The sequence below is a fragment of the Mesoplodon mirus genome (genome assembly GCF_964341445.2).
Source record: "Mesoplodon mirus genome assembly, chromosome: 17".
NCBI lineage: Eukaryota > Metazoa > Chordata > Mammalia > Artiodactyla > Ziphiidae > Mesoplodon > Mesoplodon mirus.
Window position 1 is genome coordinate 64843093 of NC_138993.1, and position 21570 is coordinate 64864662.

Genomic DNA, 21570 nt, shown 5'->3' on the forward strand with positions numbered 1-21570 from the left:
TTAGAAAAAGTTTCCAACAAATAAAAGAAGTTACTGTTTAATATATAAAGAACTCTTTCAGAGTCCCCGGAGGAAGATGGCGGAAGAGTAAGACGCGGAGATCACCTTCCTCCCCACAGATACATCAGAAATTCATCTACACGTGGAACAACTCCTACAGAACACCTACTGAACGCTGACAGAAGACCTCAGACCCTCCAAAAGGCAAGAAACTCCCCACATACCTGGGTAGGGCAAAAGAAAAAAGAATAAACAGAGACAAAAGGATAGGGAGGGGACCTGCACCAGTGGGAGGGAGCCGTGAAGGAGGAAAGGTTTCCACACACTACAAGCCCCTTCGCGGGCGGAGGCTGCAGGTGGGGAAAGCTTCGGAGTAGCGGAGGAGAGCACAGCAACAGGGGTGTGGAGGGCAAAGCGGAGAGATTCCGGCACAGAGGACCGGTGCCCTCAGGCACACACCAGCCCGAGAGGCTTGTCTGCTTGGCCGCCGGGGTGGGCGGGGCTGGGAGCTGAGGCTCGGGTATCGGCTTTCAGTCGGAGCGCAGGGAGAGGACTGGGGCTGGCGGCAGGAAGAGAGCCTGAAGGGGTTAGTGCACCACGGCTAGCCCGGAGGGAGTCCGGGGAAAGGGTCTGGAGCTGCCGAAGAGGCAAGAGACTTTTTTCCCTTTTGTTTCCTGGTGCGCGAGGAGAGGGCATTAAGAGGGCTGCTTGGGGAAGCGCTGGAGACAGGCGCGAGCCGCGGGTAAGGCGCGGACCTCGGAGACGGGCGTGGGACGCTGGGGCTGCTGCCGCCGCCGCCGCCGCGGGGCCTGTGTGCGAGCGCGGGTCACTGTCCGCCCCGCCTTCCGGGGGGCCTGTGCACCCCGCCACTGCCGGGGTCCCGGGACCCGGGGACGGCTTTCCCGGGAAAGCGCATGGAGCGCCTCGGGCTGCTGCAACGTCACGCCGGCCTCTGCCGCCGCAGGCCCGCCCCACACTGCGCGCCCCTCCCTCCCCTCTGCCTGAGTGAGCCAGAGCCCCCGAATCAGCGGCTCCTTTAAACCCGTCCTGTCTGAGCGAAGAACGGACGCCCTCCGGCGACCTACGCGCAGAGGCGGGGCCAGGTCCAAGGCTGAGACCCGGGAGCTGTGAGAGCAGAGAAGAGACAGGGAAATCTCTCTGTGCAGCCTCGGAGGCAGCGGATTAAAGCTCCACGGTCCATTTGATGTGCCCTGCGTCTGTGGAGTGCATAAATGGACAGCGAATCATTCCAAATTGAGGAAGTGGACCTTGAGGACAAGATTTAAGACTTTCCCCCCTTTTCCTCTTTTTACAACGAATTATCCCAAATTAAGGAGGTGGACTTAGAGAGCAAGATTTCAGACTTCTCGCCCTTTTCCTCTTTTTACAACGAATTATCCCAAATTGAGGAGGTGGTCTTGGAGAGCAAGATTTTTGATTTTTCCCCCTGCTCTCTTTTTGTGAATGTGTATGTGTAATCTTCTGTGTTAAGATTCTCTCTGTATAGCTTTGCTTCCACCATATGTCCCAGGGTTCTATCTGTCCGTTTTTTTTTTCAATAATTACTTTTTAATTTTAATAACACTACTATATTTCATACTTTATTCTATTTTACTTTACCTGCTCTTTTTTTCCTACCTTCCCTTCCTCCCTCCCTCCCTCCGCTCCTCCTTTCCTTCTTTCTTTTTCTTTCCTCCCTCCCTCCCTCCCACCCTTCTTTTTCCACTTTCTTTTTCTTTCCTTCCTCCCTCCCTCCCTCCTGTCTTTCTTTCTTTCCTTCCTCCCTCCCTTCTTCCAGTCACTCTTCCTTTTGCTTTCATTCCTCCCTCCCTCCCTCCTTTCTTTCTTTCCATCCTTCCTCCCTCCCTCCTTTCTTTCTTTCTTCCTTCCTTCCTTTCTTCCCTTCTTCCTTTCTTTCCCTCTCTCTTTCTTTCTTCTACTAATTCTTTCTTTCTACTTTTTCTCCCTGTTATTCTGAGCCGGGTGGATGAAAGGCTCTTGGTGCTGCAGCCAGGAGTCAGTGCTGTGCCTCTGAAGTGGGAGAGCCAACTTCAGGACACGGGTCCACAAGAGACCTCCCAGCTCCACATAATATCAAGCAGCAAAAATCTCCCAGAGATCTCCATCTCAACACCAGCACCCAGCTTCAGTCAACGACCAGCAAGCTACAGTGCTGGTCACCCTATGCCAAGCAACTAGCAAGGCAGGAACACAACCCTACCCATTAGCAGAGAGGCTACCTAAAAACATAATAAGGCCACAGGCACCCCAAAACACACCACCAGACGTGGACCTGTCCACCAGAAAGACAAGATCGAGCCTCAACCACCAGAACACAGGCATTAGTCCCCCCCACCAGGAAGCCTACACAACCTACTGAAACAACCTTAGCCACTGGGGACAGACACCAAAAACAACGGGAACTACGAATCTGCAGCCTGCAAGAAGGAGACCCCAAACACAGTAACATAAGCAAAATGAGAAGACAGAAAAACACACAGCAGGTGAAGGAGCAAGATAAAAGCCTACCAGACCTAACAAATGAAGAGGTAATAGGCAGTCTACCTGAAAAAGAATTCAGAATAATGATAGTAAAGATGATCCAAGATTCTATTTCCAAGATCCAAAATCTTGGAAATAGAATAGACAAAATGCAAGAAACAGTTAACAAGGACCTAGAAGAACTAAAGATGAATCAAGCATCGATTAAAAACACAACAAATGAAATGAAAAATACTCTAGATGGGATCAATAGCAGAATAACTGAAGCAGAAGAAAGGATAAGTGAGGTGGAAGATAAAATAGTGGAAATAACTGATGCAGAGCAAAATAAAGAAAAAAGAATGAAAAGAACAGAGGACAGTCTCAGAGACATCTGGGACAACATTAAATGCACCAACATTACAATTATAGGGGTTCCAGAAGAAGAAGAGAAAAAGAAAGGGACTGAGAAAATATTTGAAGAGATTATAGTTGAAAACTTCCCTAATATGGGAAAGGAAATAGTTAATCAAGTCCAGGAGGCACAGAGAGTCCCATACAGAATAAATCCATGGAGAAATACGCCAAGACACATATTAATCAAACTGTCAAAAATTAAACACAAAGAAATGATATTAAAAGCAGCAAGGGAAAAACAACAAATAACACACAAGGGAATCCCCATCAGGTTAACAGCTGATCTCTCAGCAGAAATTCTACAAGCCAGAAGGGAGTGGCAGGACATAATTAAAGTGATGAAGGAGAGAAGGAGAGAAACCTGCAACCAAGATTACTCTACCCAGCAAGGATCTCATTCAGATTTGATGGAGAAATTAAAACCTTTACAGACAAGCAAAAGCTGAGAGAGTTCAGCACCACCAAACCAGCTTTACAACAAATGCTAAAGGAACTTCTCTAGGCAAGAAACACAACAGAAGGAATATACCTACAATAACGAACCCAAAGCAATTAAGGAAATGGGAATAGGAACATACATATCGATAATTACCTTAAATGTAAATGGACTAAATGCTCCCACCAAAAGATACAGAGTGGCTGAATGGATACAAAAACAAGACCCATATATATGCTGTCTACAAGAGACCCACTTCAGACCTAGAGACACATACAGATTGAAAGTAAGGGGATGGAAAAAGATATTCCATGCAAATGGAAATCAAAAGAAAGCTGGAGTAGCAATTCTTATATCAGACAAAATAGACTTTAAAATAAAGACTATTAGAAGAGACAAAGGACACTACATAACGATAAAGGGATCGATCCAAGAAGAAGATATAACAATTGTAAATATTTATGCACCCAACATAGGAGCACCTCCATACATGAGGCAAATACTAACAGCCATAAAAGGGGAAATCGACAGTAACACAATCATAGTAGGGGACTTTAACACCCCACTTTCACCAATGGACAGATCATCCAAAATGAAAATAAATAAGGAAACACAAGCTTTAAATGATACATTAAACGATGGACTTAGTTGATATTTATAGGACATTCCATCCAAAAACAACAGAATACACATTTTTCTCAAGTGCTCATGGAACATTCTCCAGGATAGATCATATCTTGGGTCACAAATCAAGCCTTGGTAAATTTAAGAAAATTGAAATTGTATAAAGTATCTTTTCCGACCACAATGCTATGAGACTAGACATCAATTACAGGAAAAGATCTGTAAAAAATACAAACACATGGAGGCTAAACAATACACTACTCAATAACGAAGTGATCACTGAAGAAATCAGAGAGGAAATTAAAAAATACCTAGAAACAAATGACAGTGGAGACACGACGACCCAAAACCTATGGGATGCAGCAAAAGCAGTTCTAAGAGGGAAATTTATAGCAATACAATCCCACCTTAAGAAACAGGAAACATCTCGAGTAAACAACCTGACCCTGCACCTAAAGCAATTAGAGAAAGAAGAACAAAAAACCCCCAAAGTTAGCAGAAGGAAAGAAATCATAAAGATCAGATCAGAAATAAATGAAAAAGAAATGAAGGAAACGATAGCAAAGATCAACCAAACTAAAAGCTGGTTCTTTGAGAAGATAAACAAAATTGACAAACCATTAGCCAGACTCATCAAGAAAAGAAGGGAGAAGACTCAAATCAATAGAATTAGAAATGAAAAAGGAGAAGTAACAACTGACACTGCAGAAATACAAAAGATCATGAGAGATTACTACAAGCAACTCTATGCCAATACAATGGACAACCTGGAAGAAATGGACAAATTCTTAGAAATGCACAACCTGCCAAGACTGAATCAGGAAGAAATAGAAAATATGAATAGACCAATCACAAGCACTGAAATTGAAACTGTGATTAAAAATCTTCCAACAAACAAAAGCCCAGGACCAGATGGCTTCACAGGCGAATTCTACCAAACATTTAGAGAAGAGCTAACACCCATCCTTCTCAAACTCTTCCAAACAATATCAGAGGAAGGAACACTCCCAAACTCATTCTACGAGGCCACCATCACCTTGATACCAAAACCAGGCAAGGATGTCAGAAAGAAAGAAAACTACAGACCAATATCACTGATGAACATAGATGCAAAAATTCTCAACAAAATACTAGCAAACAGAATCCAACAGCACATTAAAAGGATCATACACCATGGTCAAGTGGGGTTTATTCCAGGAATGCAAGGATTCTTCAATATACGCAAATCAATCAATGTGATACACCATTTTAACAAGTTGAAGGAGAAAAACCATATGATCATCTCAATAGATGCAGAGAAAGCTTTCGACAAAATTCAACACCCATTTATGATAAAAACCCTGCAGAAAGTAGGCATAGAGGGAACTTTCCTCAACATAATAAAGGCCATATATGACAAACCCACAGCCAACATTGTCCTCAATGGTGAAAAACTGAAACCATTTCCACTAAGATCAGGAACAAGACAAGGTTGCCCACTCTCACCACTCTTATTCAACCTAGTTTTGGAAGTTTTAGCTACAGCAATCAGAGAAGAAAAGGAAATAAAAGGAATCCAAATTGGAAAAGAAGAAGTAAAGCTGTCACTGTTCGCAGATGACATGATACTATACATAGAGAATCCTAAAGATGCTACCAGAAAACTACTAGAGCTAATCAATGAATTTGGTAAAGTAGCAGGATACAAAATTAATGCACAGAAATCTCTGGCATTCCTGTATACAAATGATGAAAAATCTGAAAATGAAATCAAGAAAACACTCCCATTTACCATCGCAACAAAAAGAATAAAATATCTAGGAATAAACCTACCTAAGGAGACAAAAGACCTTTATGCAGAAAATTATAAGACACTGATGAAAGAAATTAAAGGTGATACAAATAGATGGAGAGATATACCATGCTCCTGGATTGGAAGAATCAATATTGTGAAAATGACTCTACTACCCAAAGCAATCTACAGATTCAATGCAATCCCTATCAAACTACCACTGGCATTTTTCACAGAACTAGAACAAAAAATTTCAAAATTTGTTTGGAAAAACAAAAGACCACGAATAGCCAAAGCAATCTTGAGAACGAAAAACGGAGCTGGAGGAATCAGGCTCCCTGACTTCAGACTATACTACAAAGCTACAGTAATCAAGACAGTGTGGTACTGGCACAAAAACAGAAAGATAGATCAATGGAACAGGATAGAAAGCCCAGAGATAAACCCACGCACCTATGGTCAACTTATCTTTGATAAAGGAGGCAGGAATGTACAGTGGAGAAAGGACAGCCTCTTCAATAAGTGGTGCTGGGAAAACTGGACAGGGACATGTAAAAGTATGAGATTAGATCATTCCCTAACACCATACACAAAAATAAGCTCAAAATGGATTAAAGACCTAAATGTAAGGCCAGAAACTATCAAACTCTTAGAGGAAAACATAGGCAGAACACTCTATGACATAAATCACAGCAAGATCCTTTTGGACCCACCTCCTAGAGAAATGGAAATAAAAACAAAGATAAACAAATGGGACCTAATGAAACTTCAAAGCTTTTGCACAGCAAAGGAAACCATAAACAAGACCAAAAGACAACCCTCAGAATGGGAGAAAATATTTGCAAATGAAGCAACTGACAAAGGATTAATCTCCAAAATTTATAAACAGCTCATGCAGCTCAACAGCAAAAAAACAAACAACCCAATCCAAAAATGGGCAGAAGACTTAAATAGGCATTTCTCCAAAGAAGATATACAGACTGCCAAGAAACACATGAAAGAATGCTCAACATCATTAATCATTAGAGAAATGCAAATCAAAACTACAATGAGATATCACCTCACACCAGTCAGAATGGCCATCATCAAAAAATCTAGAAACAATAAATGCTGGAGAGGGTGTGGAGAAAAGGGAACACTCTTGCACTGCTGGTGGGAATGTGAATTGGTACAGCCACTGTGGCGAACAGTATGGAGGTTCCTTAAAAAACTAAAAATAGAACTACCATATGACCCAGCAATCCCACTACTAGGCATATACCCTGAGAAAACCATAATTCAAAAAGAGGCATATACCAAAATGTTCATTGCAGCTCTATTCACAGTAGCCCAGAGCTGGAAACAACCTAAGTGTCCATCATCGGATGAATGGATAAAGAAGATGTGGCACATATATACAATGGAATATTACTCAGCCATAAAAAGAAACAAAACTGAGCTATTTGTAATGAGGTAGATAGACCTAGAGTCTGTCATACAGAGTGAAGTAAGTCAGAAAGAGAAAGACAAATACCGTATGCTAACACATATATATGGAATTAAAAAAAAATGTCATGAAGAACCTAGGGGTAAAACGGCAATAAAGACACAGACCTACTTGAGAATGGACTTGAGGATATGGGGAGGGGGAAGGGTAAGCTGTGACAAAGCGAAAGAGAGGCATGGACATATATACACTACCAAACGTAAGGTAGATAGCTAGTGGGAAGCAGCCGCAGAGCACAGGGAGATCAGCTCGGTGCTTTGTGACCGCCTGGAGGGGTGGGATGGGGAGGGTGGGAGGGAGGCAGATGCATGAGGGAAGGGATGTGGGAACAGATGTATATGTATGACTGATTCACTTTGTTATAAAGCAGAAACTAATTAAAAAAAAAGAACTCTTTCAAAATTAGAGAAACAACTTTAATACTTCTTAAAGTAAAAACAATCAGGCAGTAAAACATATACTGGCAGGCATTACTCTGTAAAAATCACTACTAAATTAATAATCTCCTTCCTACTTCTCATATTCATTTGTATTAAATACTTGGAAGAAGAAGAAGGTTTTGAATAATGCATTATAAAAAAGCAATTCTATACTCCTGTTTTGTTATTAATTTTTTACTCCCAAGGTATACATTCAGTTTATATTTAAAGAGTTATAGCTTAGATAAATCCACAGCTTTGTATGTTTACAGGCATACCTCATTTTATTGTGCTTTGCTTTATTGTGCTTCACAGATATTTCATTTTTAACACATTGAAGATTTTTGGCAATCATGTCCAGCAAGTCTATGGTCACCATTTTTCCAACAGCATTTGCTCACTTCCTGTCTCTGTGTCACATTTTTGTAATTCTTGCAATATTTCACACTCTCCATCAGCAGAAAGATTAAGACTCACTGAAGGCTCAGATGATGGTTAGCAGTTTTTAGCAATAAAGTATTTTAAAATTAAGGTATACATTTTTTTAGACATAATGCTGCTGGGCACTCAACAGGCTACTGTATAGTGTAGACATAACTTTTATATGCGCTGGGATACCAAAAAATTTGTGTGAATTATTGCAGTATTCACTTTATTGAAGTGGTCTGGAAGTGAACCCACAATATCTTTGAGGTCTGCCTGTATTTGAAAAGACAACTTACGTTACATAAAATACGTCTCTCATATATTTTACAGTATTTTGGTATTCTAAAATCAAAAGATAATCAAGATAGAATATTGAAAGTACTTATATACTTTAGAGAAGGACTTAGATATATTGAGAGCACATTCTTTAATATACAATGTCTTGGAATATTGAAATTTTTTATTATAAGAAGTTTCTACTCCACCCCGCATCTCTTTTTATAAACCACTTCTTTCACTATAGCCGATCATTAATTTACCTTGAAGTAGCCTTCTTCAGCAGCTTTTTAATCTCATTAACTTTACACGTGTGTTTCTCATGGATAACCACAAATGCATCACAGCCATCTGGTGGAGGCTCATCAGCTGCAATCTAAGATTTCAAAGATTACACTTAGCTACAGTAGTTGATAATTACAATATCATTTTTAAAACTTACACATTACTTTGATTAAAATAGCTTACCAACTACTATTAAGTTATTGCTCTAATTAAAGTAAAACTATATAGACAGAATCAAACATTTTAACAAAATCAACTGTATAGTAGGAAAACATGCTTCGAAATTGTTGAAAACATCCCATTAAATTAAAATTGTCACTACAGTTCACTTCATTGGTGATTAGTCTTTGTAACTGCCTTATCCCAAATAACTACAAAATTACCTAAAATACTCAATTATACTATAATCAACAGTAACAATGAAAATATAATCGATGATAGGCTATGGAACCAGGTATTACAAGTTTGGAGATTTTTAGCTAAAGATATTCACATTAAGATAGATGTGTGTACATTGCTAGCATGCTTCTTTGTCAAATATAGTTTGGGTGTTTTTTTGTTTTGTTTTGTTTTTTTTGCGGAACGTGGGCCTCTCATTGTTGTGGCCTCTCCCATTGCGGAGCACAGGCTCTGGATGCACAGGCTCAGCGGCCATGGCTCACGGGCCCAGCCTCTCCGCGGCATGTGGGATCTTCCCAGACCAGGGCACGAACCCGTGTCCCCTGCATCGGCAGGCAGACTCTCAACCACTGCGCCACCAGGGAAGCCCAGTTTGGGTGTTTTTACATACCTGTTGAAACATCTGAATAGTTGGAGAGTATGCCCTTATAGAGAAAGCAAACTTTAAGAGATTGATATGTAAATTGTCTAAAAACTGTCCAGCTTTCCTCAGGATTAAGTTGTAGTAAGAATAATCTGATTCTACAAAAAGAATTCAAAAGAAAAGGATGTTAGTATTTTGTATTCAACACATTGGCACATCTCTCACTGTATAGCTAATTAAATTGATGTCATATTTTAAGTTTCGAATAGAAGATGTTAGAGCAAAAGGGAAAATCAAGATCTCCAGTTTATTATTCATTTTTATCTTCCAGTGAAGTCCAGGTAATCAGTACAAGTCCAGATGAAAATAATCTTGCCATTAAAATCTATTTGGAAGATGCCAACATAGACCAATTCACTCCAAGGTTGTAGAGTTATAATACATAGATAAGATATAGGCCCTACTTACAATTTAAGAGGAGGCTAAGAATAGCAAAGGACTCTCTAGATCAATTCTCAAACAGTAATTAAAAATTATTTGTATAATTATTTGTTTAATGCTGTCTTTCCTATTAAGCTATAAACTGTTAAGGCAAGAATCTTTTCTAGCCTTTCAATTATACCTTTCTACTCTTGGCACACAATACAGGCATCTAATACATTTCTGGAATTAATATTTAAGAAGTGAATAGACCTCCTCGTTCTAGGCCAATAATACTTTCCTAATCCAGTAATTTCAAAGAGCCATCATATGAGAGTAGGTGTGCTCATTCACTTCTACTTTAACAAACTATAGGTGATTTTCTCAGGAAGTTATGGTGAGTTTCCCCCCAAGAATCAAAAAGTAAGGCAAAACTTGTCTTCAGTAGTAAAAGCAACACAAAAGCAACTAGAGAAGAGATGTTATCTTAAAAATGGATCTTAAAGAAGACATAATAGCTATAGGGTCAACAAAACAGTCAAAATTAATGCAATAATATAAACAAAAACAAAGACTACATCAGTCAAAAGGACATTGGTTTTACATGAAAACAGAGAAGAGGGTCAACAGGAACAAATGTGAGCAGTGCCTGACCACAGACATCAAAATTTGTCAAGCTCACTGTTAAGGCTGTCTCTAATGTAGTAATGGATATAGGATCCAGGGGTTACAGAAAGTAAACCTATGTATTTTTAGGCTTAACTTGCAAGATAATCATGGATGCATTGGACTATTTTAGCTAATGTTTAAAAAGAACTAAATCCACGCTTACCAACTAACCTGCTGATAATGATTTTGCCCTTTCAATTTCTTTCACCTTTCACTTGATTTTTTACCTATTGGCATTTAATATACATAAATCACTCTCATCTTTAAAAAAAAAAAAGAGCGGCAGCAGTACGTGATGAGTCACGTACTGATTCACCTTATTTGCTTCATAGTCAACCTTGAAAGACTTAACAATAGTTCTCTCTACTTCCTCAACCTACTGCAGTTTTTATTACTATACCAGTAAAAGTGCTCTCAAAGTCACCGCTAATTTTTCTTTTGTTAAAAGCTTAGTATTTATATTACTTGGTTCTTCTTTAGTATTTGATAATGTCTATCACTTAGCACTTAATATTCCCCTGGCTTTCATGACATCACCCTCTCTAGGTTTTCACCCACCTCCACTGGTGCTCCCTAGTCTCTACTGCATGTTCTTCCTCTGGTTATCTCTTAAATACTGGTGTTCTTTATTTTCTTCTCATGCTATCTCTTTTCCCTATAACTGCAATTACCTTCTTGACGTTGATAACCCCCAAATTCCACCTTTTGGTTAGATTATTTTTTTACCTAAATCTCTGTTACATCAGCTTACTGGATATCCTCACTTGGATATTCCACAAGCATTTCAAATGTGACACGTCCAGATGGCAATCTTCCTACCCCAAACCTGGTTCTCAATTATAAGTAACTGAGTTGAAAATGTCATAGCATTTTCTAAAAATCTCTCCATTAAAATATACGAGCAACTTTACTTGTGTAGAAACCATTAAGATCTTGAAGGACTTTGAGAATGAGATTTTTATATGCTGAGAACATGGAGAAGGGGAAATAAATAGGGCCTCTGGAGTCAGATAAACCTTGCTTGATATTTCTGATTCACCACACAAAACTACAAAGCTTAGCTAATATCATGCCACTTGAATCTTGAGACATCAATAAATATATAACTCTGTGGCAGACCCATATGAAATGATTTAAAAACAGGCAATTCAATGTTTAAAAGGTCTGAATGTGCTGGCACATAATGTAAACTGTCCTCACGAAATGGCAGGAAACTAGCACCTGAATTCAAAGAGTTAATGTTCAACTTTTACAATTTTTTTAGGCAAGTAGATCACTGAAATTATTTTTCAGTGGAGAGTATTTAGAGGGTCTCATGGAGATTCAACAACCTAGAAAATTACAAGTAACTAAGCATTTTAAATGTTTCCTCTAGGATAATGTCTTGAAAACAAATTCAGTAAAATCTGATAGTTTGTGTCATATTTAATTCCTCATATATACCATTTCTTCCTACACCTAACAAGGTCAGCAATGAGGCAGCAATATGCATTTGGCTCTCACCATTATGAACAAGCTCAACAGAATTATAGTTTTGTGTTAGTAATTCTTATTTAATACAATTCATTTTAGGTTCAACCCTGAAACACATACAACTCCTATGCTTAAAGTAGAGTTTAGGTACTCCTGAGCTTATATTCCAACTTGTTGATGACCTGCCACCAGTTTGTCCAGACATGCTGTTTTATTTAGGTATAAAATATGCTGACAAATTTGAGCAACTTAAAGGGTTCCAAATTTATAAGAGTAATTTTCAAGATTCCTTCTCCAATAAAAATGGCACCAAATAAGGCCATAAAGCATGTACTGAGAACAACAGATCTGGTAAAGGTACGGTCAGGATTTTAGGTGAGAGCCAGGAAATCTGGTGTTGGATTTTTTAACTCTCGTGAAAACCTGACATATTAATCTAGCTTAGTTTTACCCCAAATACCAAAACCAAAATTACCAGGACAAATACAAAACCAACGAACAACAATCACCCATTGCTTTACAAGTAGACTCCTAAGTGGTCACAGTTTCTCCACATAATCTATTCCTGTGGTGTCTTCTGCTCGTCTCCTTCCCCTACGGCCTCGTTAAATCCTGTCATCCAAAACTCACCTCCAGCCTTCACCACTGGAAAGGCTGTCCTGCCCTCTCTGAAATACTGACAGGTGCCTCTTAACGCACGTCCGTGTTATACCTATCCCTCCCTATTGAAGTTCTGATCACCTAATAATACATGTAGCTGTTCTGCTGTTTCCATCTTGTTATAAGGTCTGGAGAACACAGATCACAGTTATTCATCTTTGTATTCTCAGTATCTAAAGCAGTGCATACTGTCTCTCGTGACTCAAATAATGATAAATGAATAATGAAGCTTCTTAGTAAAAGTTTTTTCAAAGAGCAAATTACTTGTTTTTAGAAATATTTCAGTTTAAAATATCATTAAAGGCATGTCTGCTCCCTTTATCTTAAACCTATCTCATAAAATCATAAAACTGTTGAACTTCAAAGCTACTTCAGCCAAACAGGCTCTAGCAAATGAACACTTAAAACATTCAAAACCATTGTTCATCTTACATTTACACTCAGGAATAAAATCATAAACTATTTAATCACCGTAGTAAGAAGTTTTCTCTAAGTTAAAAGGCTAAAGAATCCCCTCTTGAGAGATTCCATGTTAATATCATTTATTCTATTCTCTGTAGAGATAGGAAACTAACCTTTTTCTTTAACCTTTCTTTATAATAATTAGTAATTAACCTTTTAGCCTCTGCCGTGAAAACCTAATTTCAGCATCTGATCTTCCTTAAGAAACACATTAATAAACATTAGTTCATTCTAAAAATATATGTATGTATACATAGATATATACTCTCATATATATTTTAAAAAGTAGGAATAACTAAGTCCATTTTCTAAATAATGAAATGAAAGCACATAGGTTACCTAACTTGATAAGAGCAAGTATTAAAAATCTCTCTAAGAGTTCAGGAGTAAATGTATTCTGGCAAAAAAATTTTAGTATTACTAGATGCAAAACTAATACTATTTCAAAGAAATCTAGGTAAAAAGAAAACCATAATTCAACAATTTCTATTTCTGCTTGATTATAATGAAATATGCAAACACTGTTAATCATATGAGTTTTTTTATAACAAAGTATTAGAGCCTTATATTTTTGGAAATGGATGCTTGGAATAGTTTCCATTAAAACATTTTTTCAAATTTAATATTCAGACTTACTAACCATATTAAGCATTTACACTTAAACTTTACCATTAAAAACAATAAACATATCTAATATAGGCTCATAAATATTGATACATATCTTGAAAGTTGAAATATGTACATCACCTACCTCTTTGTTTATAAATTGCTAATTCTTGTACAGTTTCCAAAAACTGCCAAAATTTTTCATTACTTTCTTCTGCCATAAATTCACTATTAAAAAAAATAAAAGTAATCAGTTAATCGATGGAAATAAAAAATGGTTTCAATACTATAAACTATATTTTAGAGCCAAATTACAACTTCTGGTAAAAACAAAAACCTCCTCAAATAAAAGTCACTGATTTCCATTTACTATAATGCAAAAAGAGAACAAATTGATGATTCTTACCTGAGGTATCATTCTTAACTACAAGCATATAATCATGACTGGAAAAGACTACATGAGAAATTACTTTTGGCTTTTCCTCTTTATTAGCTACAGCTAAAAAATGGATAATTTATTTTGTGTCTCCATGTGAAATGCCACTGAGAAGTATAATTTAATGGCAATAAAGAGAGTGTTATATAAAAGGAAAAAGTTAAAAAACAGACTGCCTATTTTTTCACAACCAAAACCTGGTTTTATAAACATTTTTAAAGTCATATTATCGATTATTTTCATTTAGCTATGTATTTGTGTAGACAATATTTTTATTATTTAAAACAGAAAATATCTTAATCAAAAAATTAACAGAAAATTGGTGTATTGCTTTAGGTCTTTGGTCTTGAAGCCCAAAGAAACTTCCATTTATCCACAGAGTGTAGGTAATAAAAAAAATAGCCAAAGCAATATAAAGCCTTTTGGAAATAATGAAATAAGTGAAAGATTATTCAGTGCTGTATGAAACAAAGTGCAAGACAACTAAAACAAGTAGATTTAACTATTTAAACCAGAAGAGATACAACCACCAAACAGACAGTACAGACTCTGTTATTGCCCACCTTATCTTTCTTTTTAGCCTCAGAAAACCTAATGCTTAAACTAATGCTTAATATAAACGGGAAGTATTGAGGACATCCAGACACATGCAGAGTGATAAATTCTGTGAGTCTGAGATGGTCACTAAAGGGGGAAAAGGAGGTGAGAAAAACTGATTAATTCATCAACATAAACATGACAGACATAGGAATTTAAAGCAATAAGCAACTTCAAAGCAACTCTTGCTATAAATGGTGTCCAACTTAATGGCATTAAAACAAACAAACAAACAGGCTAAAAGCAGAGGAAACTATGGGGAACACTAAATAGGATGTGACCTGAAAAGGACAGGGATGGTACAAAACCTTGAGAAAAGTAGAGTGCAACACTTATTCCCTAATTGACTTGACCAAACAACTACTGACATGCTCATTTATTGTGCAATCACTGGTAAAAGACTTCTTCCATATGGCAGAATTTATACATATGAGTAAATATCATCAGATGTCTCAAATCTCATCGCGTGAATTATCTAAACTATGTATGAGTGAGGCCCTGTATGATTCATCCAGAGGCAAACTTCTTCTCCATATGTGGACCTGTAGAACTAAAAAATTATATGCTTCCAAAATGCAATGGTGAGATAGGTGTTCCAAATTCCAAAGATAGACATTCCAATTCCAAAAGGGAGAAAGTAGAAAGTAAAGGAGTCATCAATCCCAAGCAAGTTCAAACTGCAGCACAAGATTCTGTTAGGTTTTTAAGACTTGAGCATAACTCTCCGTGGCTTATTGCTCCACCCTCTGTGCTGCCTGCCATGGCTTTGCCCTCAGTGTCCTTCTCCCTTTTTCTTGAAGTGTAGCACACATTTGCAGCCATGTAGTCCTATCAGCCAACTTCCTGCCTATAGAATTTTGGAAGTCCGGCAGCCTTCTCTCATTTCATCCTGTCTCTGTCCCTTCTTATCCAAGCAGGCAGTGTTTCTATTGATGCAACAGTCAAAATCCTTGGGGTTCTTCTACGCATCTCACCAGGGCCATGCCATTACACAAGGATCCTCCCCAGATCTTTCAGCTGGCTAAGCCCCTCTTTATTCCTGGCATCTGTCGAGATAGCTGAGTGGATCCACAAGTTGCACACCTAACCTATACAACAAAAGATATCCAGCCACACATTTGGCCTTCTTTACAGAGCATGCATTCCAACACTGAGTTTCCTAATTTTAGCATCCTTTGCAATCTGGATAGGCTGAGAGCCTCCCAAATTACCAAAGGCTGCTTCCTTTTTCCTTAACAGTTCATTTTTCAATTCCTCTCTTTCCTCTTGCATTTTACAGCAACAAGGAGAAACCAGATGATACTTTGCTTGGAAATTCTTTAACACTTTGCTTGGAAATCCTCTTAACTATCCAAGTTCATCGCTTACATGTTCTGTTTTCCACACAACGGTAGAATCTAATTCAGCCAGATTTCTGCCTATATAACAAGGGTCATCTTTCTTTATTTCCAATAACACATCCCTCAGTTCCTTCTAAGCCCTTGCCAAAAGTGCCTTTAATGTTCATATTTCTACCAATATTTTATTCATAATCATGTAAGTATTCTCTAAGATGACAGAAGCTTTTTCCTATCATGCTCCACGCTTTCTTCTAAGTCCTTAACAGAATCACCTTTAATATCCATATTTATGTGAACAGTCTCCTCAAGGCAATCTAGGCTTTTTCTACCACGTTTCTCAAAACTCTTCCAGCTCCTGCCAGATTCAACAGGTATTTCTACATTTTAAGGTATTTGTTACAGCAGTATCCCCACTTCAAGGTACAAAATCAAATTAGTTTCCTATTGCTGCTGTAATAAATTATCAAAAATTTGGTGACTTAAAGCAACAGAAACTGTCTCACAGTTCTGGAAAAGTCCAAAATCAAGGTATTGGTAGGGTTACACTCCCTCCAAGGGCTCTAGGGGAGAACCTTTCCTTGCCTCTTCCAGCTTCCGGAGGCTTAAGGTGTTCCTTGGCTTGTGGCTACACCAATCCAGTCTCTGTCTCTATTCATATGTCCTCCTCCTCCTTGTATGTGTCTTCTCCTCTTCTGTATCTTATAAGGAAATTGGATTTAGCACCCATCCAGATCCATAACAATCTTGTCTCAAGACCCTTAACTTAATTACATCAGCAAAGATCCTTTTTCCAAATAAGGTAACATTCACAGGTTCCAGGGTTTAGGATATGGACATATCTTTTTGGGAGCCACCATTCAACCCACTACAAGTAATGGGGTTGGTACATCAGAGTGTGGCTAGATTGTGAAGGGCCTTGATGAGCATCCTACAGGAGTTCCAGTTCTAAGACTCCTGAGGCAAGCAGAAATTGAAACACTGCAACTATCAGCCTAATACTGGGAGAAGTTAGACTGATTTGAAACTGAGTATGAGATAAGATCCATGCAAGCTATGGGAGAAACTGGGGAAAAGGTAGAGGAAGGGGACATATTTTAAACTAGAATACTTTATTTAATAAAAACTGTTTTATTACATCTGATACCACAGAAGTACAATGGATCATAAGAGACTACTATGAACAATTATACAACAACAAATTGGGCAGTCTAGAAGAAATGAATAAACTCCTAGGAATATACAAACTATCAAGACTGACCCATGAAATAGAAAAATCCAAACAGATTTATTACTAGTAAGGAGATTGAATCAGTAATCAAAAGCTTCCCAACAAATAAAAGTCCAGAACCAGACAGCTTTATTGGTGAATTCTACCAAACATTTAAAGTAGAATTAATACCAATCCTCACACTCTTCCAAAAAGAGAAGAGGAAGGAACACTCCCAAACTCATTTTACAAGACCAACATCATCCTGATACCAAAACCAGAAAAGGACACCACAAGAAAATTACTGGTCAATATTCCTGATGAACATAAATGCAAAAATCCTCAACAAAATATTAACAAACTGAATACAGTAATACATTAAAAGGATCATACACCATAATCAAGTTATTCCAGGGATGCAAGGATGGTTCAACACCCACAAATCAATAAATGTGAAACACCACATTAACAAATTAAGGATAAAAATCATATGATCAGCTCAATAGATGCAAAAAAAAAAGCATTTGAAAAATTTCAACATCCATTAAGAGTAAAAACTCGAAGTGGGTATAAAGGGAATGTACCTCAACATAATAAAGGTCATATATAACAAGCCCACAGCTAAAATCATAGTCAGGCACAAGATCAGGAAAAAGACAAGGAAGGATGCCCACTCTCACCACTTTTATTCAGTTTAGTACTTGAAGTCTTAGCCAGAGCAATTAGGCAAGAAAAAGAAATTAAAGGCATCCAATCAGAAAGGAAGAAACTGAACTGTCACTATTTACAGATGACAAGACATTATATATAGAAAATCCTAAAGAGTCCACCAAAAAAACCTGTGAAAATATATGAATTCAGTAAAGTTACTGGATACAAAAATCAGTATACAAAAGCCTGTTGGGTTTCTATACACTAATAATGAACTATCAGAAAACGAAATTTAAAAAACAATCCTGTTTACAATTGCATCAAAAAAATACCTAGGAATAAATTTAACCAAGGCAGTGAAAGACCTGTACACTGAAAACTATAAGACAATGATGAAAGAAATTGAAGACAACACAAAAAAATGAAGACAAGACAAATAAATGGAAAGATATTCTATGTCCATGGATTGGAAGAATATTGTTAAAGTCTCCATACAATGCAAAGCAATATCCAGAGTCAACACAACCCCTATCAAAATTTCAATGCCATTTTTCACATAGAACAAACAATCCTAAAATTTGTATGGAACCACAAAGACCTCTAAAATTCAAAATAATCTTAAGAAAAGCTAGAGGCATCATGCTCCTTGACTTCAAACTATATTACAAAGCTATACAATGAAAACAGTATGGTATTGGCACACATAGATCAATGGGACAGAATAGAGAGCCCAGAAACAAATCCACGCATATACGGCCAATTAATTTATGATGAAGGAGCCAAGAATATACAACGGGGAAATTTATGATGAAGGAGCCAAGAATATACAACGGGGAAAGGCCAGTCTCTTCAATAAATGGTTTTGGGAAAACCAGATAGCTTTGTGCAAAAAATGAAACTAGACCACTATCTTACACCTACACAAAAAGTAACTCAAAATAGATTAAAGACTTGAACATAAGACCTGAAACCATAAAACTCCTAGAAGAAAACATAGGCAGTAGCTCCTTGACATCAGTCTTGGCGATGATATTTTTGTATTTCACAGCAAAACCAAAGGCAACGAATGCAAAAATAAACAAGTGGGACTATATCAAACTAAAAAGCCTCTGCACAGCAAAGGAAATCATTACCAAGATGAAAAAGCAACTACTGAATGGGAGAAAATATCTGAACATCATATATCTGATAAGGGGTTAATAATCAAAATATGTAAAGAACTCATACAACTCAATAGGAAAAAAAAACACCAAACAATCCAATTAAAAACTGGACAGAATTTGAATAGACATTTTTCTAAAGAAGACATACAAATACCAACAGGTACATGAAAAGGTGCTCAACATCACTAATCATCAGGAAAATGCAAATCAAAACCACAGTGAGATATCACCTCACACCTGTTAGAATAATGGCTATTATCAAAAAGCCAAGAGATAACAAGTGTTGGAGAGGATGTGGAGAAAAAGGAGCCCTTGTTGACTGTTGTGGGGAATGTAAATTGGTGCAGCCACTATGGAAAATAGTATGGAGGTTCGTCAAAAAAATTTAAAAACAACTATCACATGATCCAGCAATTCCACTTCTGGGTATTTATGCAAAGGAAGTGAAAACACTATGACTGGAAAAAATGTAAGCACTCCTATGTTCAGTGCAGCATTATTTACAATGGCCAAGATATGGAAACAACCTAAGAATCCACTGAATGATGAATGAATACAGAAAATGTGGTACACACACACGAGTATCATTCAGCCATAAGAAAGAAAATCCTGCTATTTGTGAGAACGCGGACGGACCTGAGGGCATTTTGCTCAGTGAAATAGCAGACAAAACAAATACCCTATGAAATCTTAAAACAAACACAAAAACAATAAACAAATGAGCTCATATACAGAGAACAGATTGGGTGCCAGAAGCAGGAAGGCAGGTGAAATGGGTGAAGGTGGTCAAACAGTACAAATTTTCTGCTACAAAATAAATAGGTCATGGGGATGTAACGTACAGCATGATGACTATAGTTTTAATACTGTACTGTAGATTGTAAAGCTGCCAAGAAAGATCTTAAAAGTTCTCATCACAAGAAAAGAAACTTTTGTAACTACGTGTGGTGACAGACGTTAACTGGACTTATGTGGTGATAATTTCACAACATGTAAATACATCAGATCATTATGTTGTACACCTGAAACTAATATGCTACATCAATTATAGCTCAATTAAAAAATCTGTTTTAGTATCAATATCTTACATATGGGGCTTCCCTGGTGGTGCAGTGGTTGGGGGTCCGCCTGCCGGTGAGGGGGGGGGCGGCGCGGGTTCGTGCCCCGGTCCGGGAGGATCCCACATGCCGCGGAGTGGCTGGGCCCGTGAGCCATGGCCGCTGAGCCTGCGCGTCCGGAGCCTGTGCTCCGCGACGGGAGGGGCCGCGGCGGTGGGGGGCCCGCGTACCGCAAAAAAAAAAAAACCCCAAAAACAAAAAACTTACGTATGTTATGTCACGTAGGGTGACAAAGACTCTTTTTAGAAGCAAAAGCTGTTGCTTTGGTGAACTACAAATGCAACCGGCATTAAAATTTCATGCCGGTTAAAAAAGGAAAAAACTTTCAAATTTTGTTTAACTACTGGAATAGTAAGAGCAAAATTCAATAGCTCCAAGTTTTGTTTCTCCACAATAAATGAAACCTTATGCACTAACCCCAGTGAATGAGATTCAGAAAGAAGTAACAGCTTTGGGAAGCTGTCTTCTCCACAGGAAGCCTAGGAGCTGACCGAATAATGTTAGCTTCTTGAAACCAGGTGCTTCAAATACCGGTTCCTAAAAAAGAACTGCCTACATCAATTGAAGAGCTTGCACTAAACGCCACAGGCTACCTCCCATTCTTCCTTTCCTCTTTCGTAAATGCTAAGAAAATCCAAACGAATTAAACAAAGTTTTAAAACCCGTGGGTGAGGCAAAGTACGAAGGCGGGGGAAAGGAATTGCAAGTGAGTGCGACGCACAGGGTAGCAGGGGAGGAGGTGATGCTCTGAGGGTTAAAGCACCAGCGGCGGTGCAAGAAGCTGACTGGCGGCAGGCTAAGAGACGGCGTCCCAGGCGCCGTCGGGGTCCCGGGCGCCCGGTGCGTCCCGGCCCCGCCGGACCCTCCCTCCGCGCCGGGTCGGCAGATGGTCCGGCCCGCACTCACCTGGCCTCCAGCAGCAGCGGGGTCTCCGGCCACTTCGCGGCCAAGTTGGCAGTCACCGCCTTGGACGCGGAGGCGGTCCGCGCGCCGAGCAGCGAGAGCCAGAGCGCGGTGGAGCCCAGGAGCAGCCGCACCACGTCGCCGGCCTTCGCCATGGCGCGGAGGAGGAAGCGCGATCCCCTCGGACCCGGCGCCCACAGCCCACAGCCACTAAGCTACCGCCGGCTCCTCCCGCAGCGCGGCCGCCCACTTCCGGTGGAGGGAGCCCGAGTCCGTTACTCGGACCGGCGCCCGGCTTGGGCCGAGCGCATGCGCCGAGCGCTCTGGCGCCGTCCCTTGAGCCGCAGAGGACTGATCCCTGAGCCACGTAGGTGCGGGCGGCGCCGGAATGCGGAGCGTGGCTGATGCTCCGGCGGGTCCACAACTGGGACCTCCGGTTCTCGGACAGAGAGAGGCTCTGGGGCACGCGGCCAGGAGACTG

General features: G+C 39.1%; 1 protein-coding gene across 1 annotated transcript in view; it reads right to left on the minus strand.

Moving 5' to 3' along the window:
• The window catches only part of UGGT2 (UDP-glucose glycoprotein glucosyltransferase 2), a 175963-nt gene extending 154631 nt beyond the window's left edge, over nt 1-21332 (minus strand). The window contains exons 1-4 of the mRNA XM_082602399.1: nt 21093-21332; nt 13820-13902; nt 9412-9542; nt 8600-8712 (exon numbers count right to left, since the gene is read on the minus strand). Of these exons, the coding sequence (XP_082458525.1) occupies nt 8600-8712; nt 9412-9542; nt 13820-13902; nt 21093-21244 (479 nt within the window). The 5' untranslated portion in view covers nt 21245-21332. The remainder of the gene's footprint in view (nt 1-8599; nt 8713-9411; nt 9543-13819; nt 13903-21092) is intronic.
• Between the last annotated feature and the right edge of the window lie 238 nt (nt 21333-21570).